Source organism: Leptosomus discolor, chromosome 9, assembly GCF_034619465.1.
Source record: "Leptosomus discolor isolate bLepDis1 chromosome 9, bLepDis1.hap2, whole genome shotgun sequence".
Lineage (NCBI taxonomy): Eukaryota > Metazoa > Chordata > Aves > Leptosomiformes > Leptosomidae > Leptosomus > Leptosomus discolor.
The window spans coordinates 11,055,671-11,070,422 of NC_141399.1; the positions used below are offsets into that span (position 1 = coordinate 11,055,671).

General features: G+C 46.9%; 1 protein-coding gene across 6 annotated transcripts in view; it reads right to left on the reverse strand.

Annotated features, from left to right (window-relative positions):
- Positions 1-1,396: 1,396 nt before the first annotated feature.
- SETD5 (SET domain containing 5) overlaps positions 1,397-14,752 on the reverse strand; it is a 40,612-nt gene continuing 27,256 nt past the window's right edge. For 3 of the 6 annotated variants that reach the window (XM_086469710.1, XM_086469708.1, XM_009954072.2), the window contains 6 exons: positions 13,693-13,749; positions 11,774-12,241; positions 9,733-10,019; positions 6,600-6,733; positions 2,787-2,860; positions 1,397-2,597 (listed from right to left, as the gene is read on the reverse strand). In XM_086469710.1, coding sequence (XP_086325836.1) covers positions 1,998-2,597; positions 2,787-2,860; positions 6,600-6,733; positions 9,733-10,019; positions 11,774-12,241; positions 13,693-13,749 — 1,620 coding nt within the window. In that variant the 3' untranslated portion in view covers positions 1,397-1,997. The remainder of the gene's footprint in view (positions 2,598-2,786; positions 2,861-6,599; positions 6,734-9,732; positions 10,020-11,773; positions 12,242-13,692; positions 13,750-14,752) is intronic. The other 3 variants (XM_009954073.2, XM_086469711.1, XM_086469709.1) reach the window with 1 other exon arrangement.

The window sequence follows — 14,752 nt, forward strand, 5'->3', positions numbered from 1 at the left end:
AGGTGCAGTAGTGCGGGGAACATCCTCCACCCCATCTCCTCCCCAAATGAACTTTGAGCGAGAAGAGCAGCAGCGTAGCCACAATCTCACAACTCCGGCCAGGGCACTCGGGGAATTTCCCTTTCCTCGGGAATGGCAGCTCCCAGAGCAGCCGCAGGCTTCACCTGAAATGCTGGCAAAAGGGAGGGCTGCAGGGCTCCTCCTGCGAGGTTTCATTCACCCTGCAGGGACAGGGAAGAGAGACCAACATGCATCCCCGTCGTCCCACACACCAGCGCTCAAACTGGTAAGGAAACAGAAAGAAACTTTCAAAAACACTGGTTTTCAAGTTAAGTATTTTTATTATCAAAATTATTACATCTCTTGTGAAAGTTCAAATGTTACAGCATGGTGTAAAAACTCCACTAGAGTAAGAAGCTACAGCCCCCACTTTTCCAAGAGCTTTCCAGGGTCCCTCCCTCCTGCCCCCCTGCTGCGCCCAAAGGTGCTGGAGCCTCTGGGCAGGGCCCCCCATGGCTCCCTCCCGCCGCCCGGCAGGGCAGAGCCCGCATGCCCTGTGCTGTTCAGAGCACGAAAGGGGAGGCTGCACCCCCAGGGCTAAGCCGAGTGAAGTTTACACCTATTTTATACAGTATACAGACACCCAACTGCGGGGTGACAAGTTCCATCCCAACACGCTCACAGCCAGACAGTGTGAGAAAGTTACTCTTTGTTTCAATATTTTAAAAGTCTCCCCTAGGTTGAACAAACACCTGATTTCAATTGTGAATTAGAGAAACCTGTAACAGTCCTAAAAAAGGGAAGAATTCTGTGCATCTGAAAAGACAGGGGAGACAGACTCACAGCATTATGTTATCCAAGAGAAAGGAGAAGTTCCACTGCAGCACCAGGGATGACACCTGTCGTATATTAGCTAACCTACTATGGTTATAACTGAATATAAAATTAGATAAATAAAAACACGCCCGATATTACAGTAAACAAGTGAGAAAGAAGCTGGCAATCGTATGGAATTGAACAGACAGCGCACTGTGTCTGGGCTGGCTCCGCTGCCGCGCTTGGCGGGCGACGTCTGCTGGGAAAGACACCCTGCACGGCGCTGCACGCAGAGCCTCTGGCTCGGCACAGATCGGGGTCCCCACCCAACACCTAACCCCCGCCTCTCCGCAGCGGCCCCCGCAGCGTCACTTTACTTACCAGGCCCCCGGTCACCCCCCAAGCGTGTCTGCGCACTGGCAGCCAGAGACACCCCCCGGCGCGGCGGCCGCGCCGCCCCAGCAATGCTCCCGTTCACAGACCTGCGATCGCGCCCCATCAGAGCAGCACGCCACAGTGCACCCCAGACCCTCTGCAGCGACAGGCACACACACTCCAGCCCGCCCCCCCACCCCCGTGCTAGTTCACATTTGCGGAGACTCTTGTTGCCCCGGAAAAAAGCTCCGACCGCGGCAGTCGTGACCTAGGCCCAAAGGCAGCCGCGTGCGCTCATCTGCTTGTGACTGGAATGGTCGTAACGGATTAAAGCCCTCCCCAGAACGCACTGAGAACCTGACCTATAAAGAGAGCTTTGGGATTGGAGTTCAACGTCCCCCAACGTTTCCTTTAAACTGCTTTCGTATGCAAAAAGATGTCCGTACTGCGTGAGTGACTATGGCCATGGGCACGGACCAGAGACAGAGGCTGCACCACAGTCATTGCACTTGAACCATTTGCTTTTTTTTTTTCTGCCTTTTTTTTTTTTTTTTCCTCTTTTTCCAATGTACCCATGTGTCAGGGAACAGCTTTGCTACAGTCTCTGCCTCAGAGAAATCTGTGTTCTCCTACAAGGCCAGAGGCCAATACTGCTCACAAATCTCACCCGTGCATTTCAGACCTCAGCCTCTGACCCCTGGCACCCCAGTATCAGGTGCAAGCTCCCAACACTGGCCCAGGAGCCACTTCCAGAGGTGACTGGAAGGAGCTATGGGCAGTTTTGTCCTCCTGGAGTCCAAGCAGCCCTAAGAAAGTCCTGTTTGAGTCTTTACTCCAGAACCTTGAAGCTGCTGAAGTCTGTACTGATGGACACTGCTTCCCCCGCGGTGCGGATAGTGTTGTGCATTGGAAATCACTGCCCCCCGGGAGCCCTGGTAGAGAACAGACTGCCCAGAACTCGGGAGACTGATAGTCCTCAAGTCTGACTGTAGTGACCTAGCACTTTGGGGAGCGGAGGTGGAGCCCGACGTGCCTGTGCAGGGCTGGGAGCCCGACTCGGAGGAAAGAGAGTCCACAGCCGTCTGCTGTGCTGGGCTGGCAGCAGCAGGGCAGCTCTTCTTCAGGAGGCTGCTGCTGCCGCTGCCAGAGTGCTGCTGGCTGCTGTAATACCCCGAATTCCCTGCAAACAGGGCAGAGGAGTCTGTGGAGACCGAGTGGGCAGGGCTGGAGTATGAGGTGGAGGAGAGGGATGTTTCTGAGGAACCATGAGAGAGGCTGTGTCCTGTCCTCTGTGCTGCTGCTCGGTAGCTGTATCCAGGAGATGGGGTAAGGTGTCCTCTGTAGGGGGAGGAACTCTGCTGGAGAAGGGTCTGTGATTCCGCCTGGGGACTGTCAGACTGCAGGAGCTGAACAAGTCGGTGGGGAGAAGAAAGAAAAGGCACGTCAGACCGACTGCCCCATCTCCTACCTCCTGCTCATGCCACAGGTGCTTAGGGCAGCAGGGTTGGGAATAACTGGCAGCCAAAGCCGGTTTCCCCCTAATCCTCTTAAAAGCTTTATTTCAGAATGGGCGGACAATATACAAAAGAACTTACCTGGTAGCTGTATCGAGAAGGACTGTAAACCGCTGGTCCTTTGTGGGCTTCTGGAGTGTCTCCTTCTGCTGTGTCTGCAATGCACAGGCAAGACGTTAAACTTCACCCTCAGGACCGAGGCCACAGCAGCTCCCTCTCAAACGACACCTGCACACACCCCAGCCGTCCTGCTCTGCACCCAGCTACAGCCGAGCCCAGAGCAGCCTCTCCAGCATCAGCGTTTCAGAAGCTGAAGAACCCTGGCAAAAGGCAACTGGAAAACCTCAGCACGTGCAAACCAGCCGTACGCGTTAGGAACGGCTGCTTCCCGACACCAGCTCCCTGGTGTAGTGCAAAGCTCTCCTGCCTTGGACCAGCCTATCTGACACCGCACGGGCACAGCCCGGGCTCCCTCGGCTCTTCAGAAGGATACGAGAGGCAGGAGACAGTTTCTAAGGACCCAGCAATTCTCCACTCAGCCTTGGTCACAGGAATCCACATTGGCTACAGTTACAGCCGGGGAGACAACACTGTCCCTTCTTAGACGGCTGCCAGCAGGATCCTGCTGCAGGTTTTCCTCAAAGGCAGATCCAGACGCTGCCGAAGACCGAGGTCCTGCGCTGCCAAGGCCGACAGCACCCCTGCTGCTGTTCCGGGGATTATGCTTTACAAGTCAATTGAGCTGTTTCAAACAGAGTTACTCTCAGAAACACCTATTTTTGAAACAGGCCAAGACAATGAAAACGTTTTGAGGTTTGAAGGGAACCAGCAGCACAGTACACACTGATCTGCCTTAGTTATGCGAGAGATCAAGAGGAACAAGCTGCTTCATAACAGAGCAAGCCTTTCTAGCACCCGTATCTTAGAGTGTGGCTGAGCTTCTCGTCCTACCAAATAACCACCTGAACTGGGTAGGCAAGGAGTACTCCCTGCAAGTGACCCAGCCACTCTGCCACATGTGCCTGCTACGGTAACCATGGGGTGTAGCTGGCGATGGTGCTTTCTTTAGGAGGGAGTGGGACTGGGGGACTAGAAGATTTCACATCAGAGTTGTGTTACAGTCTAGTAAGACAGAGCTATTTATCTGCAGCATCCCAGGGATTCTCAGCAGCTGCGTTTGAAATGCCTTGGTGAAAGTGTGTCGGTATTAGTATCAAATTTATACGACAGATGTGTCTCAGTCACAAAACAGGACACGCTGCCTTAGTCCGCTCTGTACTCCTGCCAGACAGGTCTGGCTTGGCACCAGATGCACTGGCACAGGCATCAGTGTCAGCAGCGCCCACGGCTTCGCTGCAGTCGTCCTCTCTGTGCTACACCACAGCCGCTGGCTTCGCTAAACGGGGATCTGGACAGAGTTGTCTCCTCTGCTGTTGAGGCTCGGCAGCCGTCTTCCCCAGGGCACAGGACCTGCACAGAGACCGGGGCGTGAAGCTTCCAGCACACGTCCCGTGCCACCTTCCATTTTCTGAAATGGCATCTGATGCACCAAGTAGCTGTCTGCCGTAGGTGACATTCCGAGCACTGCACTGCAGAAAGGCAACACTTGGAAGTCCGAGGCATGTTTTGTTAAGCAGTCATGCACAGAAGAGACTAACTGTTCGATCCAGGAGATTGTTGTGATTAACAGAAGTTGAGTATGAGAATCGGAAGAAAACTAAAGATTTCTGGAAGAAACTGTTCCCTAAAAGGCCAGGCACACCAGCAGGGCTGCACAATTTACTGGCAGTGCCTGTTCACAGAAAAAACCTTGACAAGTTAAAGACTACTGAAAGACTAAATTTCAAAGGGTAGACAAACGATAACCTTCCTGAATTTGCTCTATGTAAACTTAAGAGATAAAGCCAACATTTTCCTCTCCCGTTTCTTAACACCTGCACAAGGAAGGACATAAAGAACTGCTTTCCTTGGCAGTACTGGCTTGTGTCAACCTAAAGCATATATGAAGTGACGGTTTTAACTGAGAGCAGCCGCAATTCTTAGAAGCGTGGCATACACACAAATTCCATTTCATTCCTACACGCCCCATCGGCAAACCATCCAAGTTTGGGGTTTTCAGTTCCCTTCGTATTACCATCGGTTACAGCACCAAGTAAGCACGGGTATCTTCACAACTCCTACAGGTGACACCGGGAATGGCAGGGACTCAGCCCTCTTTTGCTTCATTAGGAAGCAAACCAGCCACTGGGGGAGGGAAGGTGGCTCTTGGAATCTAAACCAGCCAGTGAAGAAATTGCTGGAGCACGCAAGAGAAGGTTAAAATATTTTGCTGCGCTAGGATGCGAGAGACAAAACCACTTTTACCAGCTACAGCGTTAAGGTTTCACAACTTGGAGTGGGATGGGTTTTATGTAACAAGAAAGAAGAATGGATCGATGCAGATGAAAGCTTAACTCCAGCCTAACTCTTGGGTGAGACTGAAGACCCAGAGCTGTACAGATTACAGTGGGCAAAAGATCTGTTCCAAGAGCCTGGATTTTGCCTGCCCTTCTGAAAAATAACCACGAAGAAAGCCACTTCCACTGGTATGAGAAAGACAGGAAAAAGACTCCCAGTGGGGTCACAAAACCATGACATTTTTGACAGGGTAGAGGATCCCCTCTCAAGACTAGATGAAGAAAATGCATTGAATTGAGATGCACTCAGGTGTACAAAACCAGGAAAACTCCAGATGAGAGGCCAGTTTTCAGAATGTGGTCGCAAATACATCTTCAAATGGGGGAAAAAAAGTCTGATTTGGAATGAAGTAAATACACACTTGCCCGTAAATGCTCAGAAATGAGATACACCAAAGAAAAAAGTCACTGTCGCTGCTGAATTACCCAAAGAGCGCTCTGTGCCAGCCTGGGTCAGAGGCTCTAGTCTTTCCATGTCTAAAACACAACATGACTAGGCTCTGGCTTCCAGAGATTCAGATCCCTACTACAGACCATCAGCAAGCTGTAATCATACCAGCCAGGAGTCTCTAACAACAGTCCTCAGCTATGACGGCAACACACAAAGTTATTTAAACAGGATGATCCACTGCTCTAAGTCCCAAGAACGATCAGGATTCTGAGGGCTCTGTTAGGGAAAAACAATCATGTTCAACAGAGACTGCAACACAAATAAAAGAAATAACTCCATTTCACAGCTGAGAAATTAGGCAACAACAAAGCGATGTGTCCATCTCTCAAAGTCACACCTCACCTTTAGACCACAGACGGTAAGAGCCGGGTATAATTTCAGCTCAAGTTACAAACGCAGACCCCGCGTGCTACTTGGCGAGGACAATGCCTTGTTCAGAGAAGAAAGGAACATCCACACAGAACTGAATTCATCTCAGTGAGGAGGTGCATTTCACAAAACTGACAAATAGCATAACTCTGGGAATCACGTAACTTCACAAAGAGCTGAAGTAAGGCTTGGAAGCTAAATTAGTTCTTAGCACTGCCTAAAGCCTACACCTGCACTTCAGTGTGATAATACATTTATCTGAATGTTCAGCCAACTAGAATTATTAAATGATAGCAATTTCATCCTCAGTACATAGGGGCAATTGAGGCAATGATGCTTAGCCCATCCATCCAAGGACAAAGAAGCTGTCCCTGCCAGAGACAAGATGCAGGTAGCCTTGAATCCAAACCCTGGAGAAACCTGGAGGTCTTCCAGGTCTAACAGAAGAGGGATACAGGCTCGAGCAATATCTGAACAACAATAAAGTATGGTTTGCAGAGGGCTCTTATAAGTCATTGATAAAGAGGAAGGCACAACTAACTTCACAGACAAGTTCGCAAAGTTGTCCAAGCCCACCATTTCCCACCAACCAAGCGTTCAGAAGTTTCATCTTCCTACCTGCATCTCTCTCAACGGCACTGTCACAGGTAGGTGAGGATGCATTCCTCTGGGATACTTTCGCACCACTTCGCAGCACCTTCTCAAGTATGCCTCGGCCCTCTCGCAGCCTCTCCACTGATGTTGGGACCATCCTGCAACAAAAACCCGGTAACCGCTGAGGATCGCTGTTACGCAGCTGAGAGCGACGTGACCAGCGCACGAGGGGCTGTGGGGACCTTGGTATAATCACGAGACAGGTTTGTCTTTAAAGTCTCTGCTTAAATTCACTGGTATAATGTTAGTGCCAATGCAAACCCCTACCACAGGAGGGAGGGATCAGAGACCACCAGCTCTCTACGCAGACGAGGAACAAACTTCTGAACTGCTTTTGCAACGTAAATAACCTCCTGTGGGATTTAGACTGCCAGTCACTGGCTACCATGATAGCACTGCCCTCCGAAAGACAAAGTCTTTACTCTCATCAAAAACATGGCATAAACATCCAGCTCACTAGATCACCTGATTACAGGACACCTTCTCCCAGAAAAACTGTTTTGAGATTCAACAGCATTTTGAAAATTCCTCGTATCGTTTTAAGATTAGATACAGTTATTTTGCATAGATTACTGTTATTCAAACTAAAAGAAGGAAACCCAACACCTTTATGCTAATACAGTGTCAAGACAGTACAGTCAGATAATGCAACGTTCCTGGAGCAGAGCTAGCTTGGCCATTTTACCCATTAATGTTACTTTGTCCCGTTTATTTTGTAATGTGAAAACTCCCAAGACTGGTGCTAGATCTTGTTCCATTATATATTACATGTACCTGGTCTGAGGGTGAAAAAGAAGGGAAGTGGCTTTCCCAAAGCCAATCTGTAAACAAAAAAAAAAACAAAAACAAGAGCCACAGACAAACCCCACACCCCTGGGTTAATATTCCATCTACCATGTACAGGACCATCCAAAGCTCTTTAGAAATACATGTTTTAACCTCTGAGATAGTAGCACCTTGACAAGGGCCTCACAATGCCTTTACCCTAGACACTGAAGAACATGCGCCTTAAAAATAGCTGAATTGAAACACTTAGTATAATATTAAATGCACTGCATACCAGGGAAGCATGCAGCTTAACACCACATTAACAGAGTTCTGTATTTAGGTTTTTTTCTTTTTAAAGATAGATTGAAAACTGTGCTTTACATTAGCTTTTTTTTTTTTTTTAACAAATAGCCCAGACGTTGAAGTTCACCCCTCACTGAAGCAGAAGGGAGAAGGGGCCAGAGTTCACACCTCATGGAGGTGAATGGGGTGAGGGGGTGAATTCACACCTTCGTTGCTGCTATTGTTTTGCTGGAGACAGTTTTCTGCAAGGCTGGGTTTACTGGGCAGCAGCACATCTGTTTACATTGTGATGGCTGTATCTTGGCAACTGAAAGAGACAGAAACTTATTTTTTTTTAAATGAAAGCTATTGGCAATTATTGTAGAATTCAGCAAAAATCTGGACAACTCCAAAAATTACGGCATGTAATTTTAGCTCCCACCATTTTCTTCTGTCCCTATTATTATATCATTGTGAATGTCTGGAAAAATCTCTGAAATGTAAGGGCTCAGAGTTGAAGATGAAATTGGGTCACAATTTTAACCCAGTAACATGCAGTTTCTAATATATTTTTTAAAAGCAGAAGGTGACTGTACATTTGTTAGCCTTGCCCATTAAAACACAGAAGAACAAAAATTTAAAAGGCAGCAAATCTGCTCAATCCCATTTCAAAACATATCAGCATGGTTTCAACTTTATACCCAGCGTCCCGTAACAACACAATCTTTATCCCCACACAATACTTACTCGTGAAACCATGTGAGAAACTGAAGCCAGAGCACCCGCTGAGAAGCAGCAGAAGAAGCTCAGACAGTATAAAACATGGTACTAGAACAAGGTTGCCACACTGTCAAGTCACCCCGAACTACGTTTTTCTTCCATTCAGCTAGGTTTTTCTTTCACCCTTTTACAGGCAGAAGGAAGTGGCACAGGAGAAGGGCACAGGGTATCAACACTTGCACAGAATAATATTTGACTATAAACTGATGATTATAGACCAATCATCAGACTGCCTCAGCTGTGGCCAGCCCCACCATCTGGCAGAAGGTCATCTGGTAGACAGAGTACTGTCAGAGAGGTACAAGACAAATTATTTCTATTAAAGTCTGCTTGAAGAGTGACGGAAAAGGGAAGGAAACAGATCTTATTACTCTTGCAAATTCACCCAAAACAGTGTTTCTCAAGCACTTTGAACAGACTTCTCACTGCCTTCAGCATCGCATAGCACCCCTTCCCTTGCCATCCCCCTGCCATGACACGAGCAGCGGCACAGCAGTAAGACAGGTATGCCTTGTTGCCCGTCATGTGCACGAACAGCACTTGAACACAAAGCAGCAGAGCCAGTGTAGCACACAGCTCCAATCAGCAGAACTTCCTCACCATCACTGCATTGACACTATAATGCAATATTCCACATTTTCAGTGCTGCAACACTTAAATTTTTTGGACCAGACATTACTATCAGGTTCAAAAGTTTTTGAAGACCGGCCTTTCCCCTTATCAAACCTTCTCATGGTAACATGATAAAGGTGGTTTTTCCATGCCTTTGGCAAGCCACCGACTGCAGCCTGGTGGCTGCTCTTCAAGCTATACGTGCAAGGCCTTAGGAAAGCTGGAGTTGTTTCACTGTCCCTGCTTCTCAAACACAAAGTTGCAGAGGGCTCTGTTAGCTTCCTTCTGAACAGGAGCTGACTTAGTATCACTCATGTCCAAAAAGAGTGGAGGTTCAGTGAGAAAAGACCTGGATTAAATTCTCATCGCAAGAGCTTCAAGCCTGAAACCTTAAAAGAAAACTGCTGGAAGAGACAGACAACTGTTTAACTTTGTATCTTTCAAGACAGATTTTTGATAACTAAACCAAGAACTAAAGGACAGGCTGAGAAGGCTGCTGGTATCCTTCACGGTTGTTTAGCAATTACAAAAGAGAACAATGGCAAGAGACCCGACCGAATCCATCCAACTGCACTTATTGTTATGGAAATGCCCCCTAGAGCTTGGTCCTCCTCGGTGGAGCAATCTCAGGCTTGCTTGGAAGGGTAACACTCACCACCTACTGCTGATGTTCTCCTGGGATTTGCTGAGTGATGTTGAGGAACTAGCCCCCCTCGAGTCTGGTGGGCTGACGTCCTCTACATGAGGCAGGGAGGGATGAGAAGGGGAGAAGCCACTTTGTGGGGAGGACGGGGTTCGTACTACGGAGCCCGGCAGGCTGTTGCCATCTGTGTCAGTCACAGAACTGCTGCTGCCCTGTCGGGTGGGAGTCCCTGTACATCGCACTGAATCGCCTCCCTCCTTGGCTTCTTGTTTCCTCTTGCGGTATTCTAGCAGAGATACCTGGGAGAGAAAAATACAGCCATGAGTCAGGGAACACAGTGGACTAGGATAGGGGGAGGAACACGCCCCCACACCATTTAAAAAAAAAAAAAAAAAAAATCTATTTCTCTGGTTTTGCAGATAAAACTTTAAAAGGCATATTGGGATTATAAAATCTTCCTGAATCTGCAGGCACTCTGGAAAATGAGCTAAGTGATACAAATTTGGACCGCTCACCCACTGACACGATCACTCACGTTTTACTCTTTATGACCAATACTTCAGCAGAAATATCCAGCTAGTTTGCTTCTCTAACAACCTGGAATTTCACATTACTTCAGTATATGCTTGCACATTCCAGCATCAAGCCTCTATACCCTCCCTCCTCTCAACACCTTTCACTTAAGCTCTCTGGTTTGTGACTTTATATAAAATGTGTATCAGTATCTGTACACCTCCAAAACAGATAATAAGAGCCGTCTTCACAGAACTGGTATCTTCAGACAGTCCTGTTTATCTGTACTAGTTCAGCTGTATTCATGCTAACATCTTGGTGAAGCCTCGCACAGAATTCTAACCCACTTAGAGCAGGTTCCTGCTATGGCGGTATTGCAAACTTCCAGCATTACCACCTAAACAATCGACTTTTAGCAAAGGCAGATTGTATTTTGTGCAAAGCAGTCCCAGATTTGTCAGACATGAACCAAAAGGTCCCAGAAAATGCAGTCTCATAACACAAGGACAGCACAACCAAGAATACCCCTGAGCTGAGCACTTACCTTTCAGCGCGCCTTGCCCTTAGAGTTACCATGAGGCACAGAGCCATAAAGGACTCACAGAAGGCAGCTCTGCTGAAGAATTTATCAGCTATGACTCAATGCCTGCATAGAAGGCTTTATGATGCTAAAATATTGAACAGGATATTGCCAAAAGTAACTCAACATATAAAGGTATTAAGATAAGCTTAACTTTAAAAGAAAGCCAAAGGAAAAAAAAAAAAAAATCAAAACCCTCCAGAAATGGAATGGAAATAATGTATTTGTGTCCAGGTGGATGGAATATAAGTGATCTGACTTACCACACTTGCAATAAAAAAAAAAATAAATCTCCAAGCACAGGAAAAGGCACCGATACACATTTACACAAGCACATGTTTATTTGTCCCATGAGTACCCAGTTTTATCATAGCAGCGCCTGACTTGTCATTTCACTCAGTTTTAGTCCCATGAGGGTCACTGGCCTGCTATCAGAAACCAGTATGCATTTGCTTTCTTTAAACAATATCCCTGTGTTTTCAGTTTGAAAGAGCTAAAATTGAAGTAACCTTCGTGTACTTTTCTTGCAACATTACTATGTTCCCATGCTAATGGAAATATTCTAATATGTTCTAATAAACAGCCTACGCTTTCTTTTGAAACATTAGACCCTTTTTCCTCGTTAGGACCCTTTTCATGCTGACAAATAACACCTCCACCAACTAGTATAGCTGCAGTGTGTTAGTGCTCTGGGTCTCGTCTCAGTTTAACAACTGTTTACAAAAGCTGCTGGCATTGTGCTCTCCTTTCTGTGCTCCCAGAAGAGGAATTTTCATCGTGGTCTTTTTCTTCCACCTCTCACATCAAAATCTTGCCTAAAGGGTAGCTCACGCTCTTTTAACAACTTTCAGACTGTTTTCATCCAGGCACTGGATACCTGGATTACTTGCCCAGACTGTATTTTAGTTGTACCCACTGAAGTTCCTGCAATCTAAAGAGTTTCTTTTCAAGAATACTTGCCTTCTTCCTTTGTGGCGGATTCTGGGGAGCAGATCTGACGCCTTCACAAGCCCTCTCGCCGCAGGGAGACATGGATCCATGCACCACTTCTTTAAGCAGTCCTGACTCGTGTCTGCTGAAATACCCTTCGGCAGGAGAGCTACAGCATCCTGCTTCCGAATTCATTGGCTTCCTCTCTCCCAAAGGAGCAGACCCTCGCAACAACCCATCTACACGTGGCATAGCGTTCAATGGGGAGAAGGCATACATTAAATTAAACTCTGTCCGAAAAGCCTGATCAGAGCTTCGTAGCAGCATCTGTGCTTCCCCACTTTTCCCTGGGAAGTTCATCTCTGAAGTAGAGTTTATGGAGGGTTGTGGAGCCAGATCAGAGGATCCAAAGCTGAGCAGCGACGGCCGTTCTGGGCAGGTGTTTGTACTGGAATCCAGGTACCCACCCTTCAAATCCAGGTCGGATCGGAGGCAGAGCTGGAAAATCCGAGAAGGATATAGGAAGGGAGTGGGAAGTCAGGAAAAGGGTCAGGCAAGTGTGGGGAGAGAAGCTTCAGTCAGAAAGTACTCTGTACAATGATAGCTTACTGCTTTCCAGTTCCTTTCCTGAACTGTTTTGCTCATTCTACAGGGGGGAATGACTGAGCCTAAACAATATGAGACGTCCTTTCCCCTTTAGCAGTCTTACTGCAGCAAGAGGATAAGGCTCAGCACTATTCCCAGGCAGTCAATGAAGAAAACCCAGCATTTTCAATTGCCTCATATGTCCCAAAGTTGATGTTAACACAGAGTACTAGCTAAGTTCGTTATGAGAAGACAACAAAACCAATCTGCTGTCCATTTGCTGTTTTATTAGCCAAGTTCTTGACTGTCCCAAGTCAGCCACTACAGCCTCCTAACAATAAAATATCCAGGACCTCCAAGCCATTTGTTTTCATTTATTGTGAGCTTTCTAAGTCTCTGACAATAGTACATTCATTTAATTTATACGGCACGTCTACATTTTACATTCTCTAACAAAACCATAATGGCATCATCTTTGCGCTGTCAGTTTCTGCAGCACTAGGCACTGACACAATGGTATATCCATTTATCTACTTGAAATGCCAAAAACCCTCCAGGGCAACAGCATAATCATCTCCTTCACAATGTTAATATGTCAGGATCTCAGACAATGAGCATAACTGACAAGATTTCATCCTCTTTGCAGGACTACAGCGCTCAGGGAAAAACACAGCAGCACCATGCGCCAGCTCTGTCCTACTGCTGCTGCCGAGAACATTTCCTCTGCTCTATTACAGCTCCAAGTAATCTGCCACATTGGAGACAAGCGCGTATTTTCTACTACGAAACAGTCTCTGAGCAAGCTACTTCACCTCATATTTTACAACAGGCCAGGAGGTAAACAAATACTATTTTCTGGCATCTCCTCAACATTTTAAGTCTGCAAGTGAGCAGGTGATAAATCAAGGCTGAAGAGAGCAGGTGAGGCGCACCACTGTGTCCTCCTAAGTCAAAACTAGCAGCAAATGCTTTCCCTTTTCTTCCCCAGTAGTAATTTTGCTGCTACTGAGTAAATATCACACACCACCTATCTATCTGCTGGGCTGGGGCTGAAGTTGATTATGGTATTTCCAGGGTCCCCAGACCTCTTGGCCTTCATCTCAGTAGCTGAGACACACCAAGTCTTCACGCTGCCTGTTTCCCACCAGCGTCAACACGCGAGTAATAAATTCCAGTCTTCAATTTGTTTGCTCTCCTGCGATAACCCTGAAAACTCTCCTCAGCTCATTGTGACTAATGCTCCACCCTTGTTCCCACTCACCTCTGCACTTCTCACCCCTCCCCTCCCACCATGGCCTCACATGCACACACACAAGCACACACGCTCCCGGCGTCAAACGCAATTCAGACGGTGCGATAACTACCTCGGGTGACATGGACTCAGGCCTATGCGCAGGGGAACTCTCAGGGGAGGATACGTTCTAGAGGAGGGAAAAGCATCTTGTTATTCACCTACTCAAAAAGTCATGAAGCAAAATAAAATCAGTTAAAAAACAAGCATAAAGGTTAGCAACGGCTATTCTAAACAAAGACTGTCCCAGGAACTGGCCCCAGCCTGGACGGCAACTCCATCGGTTAAGTGGTTTCTAAAGCTTCCTAGAAGCACAGAGACAGGACTGGGTTACCGTGTTTCATGCTATAACTTAGTACCCAAAACAGAGGACAAAAATGTTAAGAAAAGCAGCATCTTATTCTTTATATTTCTGATGCTATCAGATAGAGTTTGCACCATGAAATATAGAGAAAGCCATTTATGGCATTTAGTCTGAAAACATGGGAGAGATGGGAAGCCTGTTTTGCTCAAAAAGTAAACTAAGATCCCCCAGACACCGTAGTGAACTTTCACAGACATTCATTACGCTACAAAACAAAATGTCTCCTTCAATCCACCTTGCCAGCTAAAGTCAACAGAATAGGTGTGAATGGACAGCTTCATGAAATGCCGTAACACATCATCTGAGCAGCTATCAGTGGAAGGCAGCATATGCACATGAGGGCATGGTTAAGGACTCCTTCCCAAGCACCTTCCTTTCCATGCTACTGAGCAGGCCTAAAATAGAATCAGAAAGGAAGAATGTTTCCCAGAAGAGAAATACAGCAGGAGCCACTGCCCTCTGCAAGGCAGAAACACTCAGAAAACCAAAGAATCTCAGAAGCTTCTTAGCTAAAAAAAGCTTCTGACAAACTCCACAGAAAACACAGATGCAGGTCATCATGATTCCAGCTACTCCTATGAATATGGGACAGGCTAAAGCACCCTTCAACTTGTTTTCAATGTAAAGAGTCCCAAAATTGAGTGCGAAAAACCTCAGTCTGTAAACCTGATCAACCAGAGCTTCAGAAACTTATGATACAAGCTCTTCAGAGAGCAGCTAGGAAATCAATCAAGAAGGAAATGTCTTAAAAGCCACAGCTTTCAAAAAT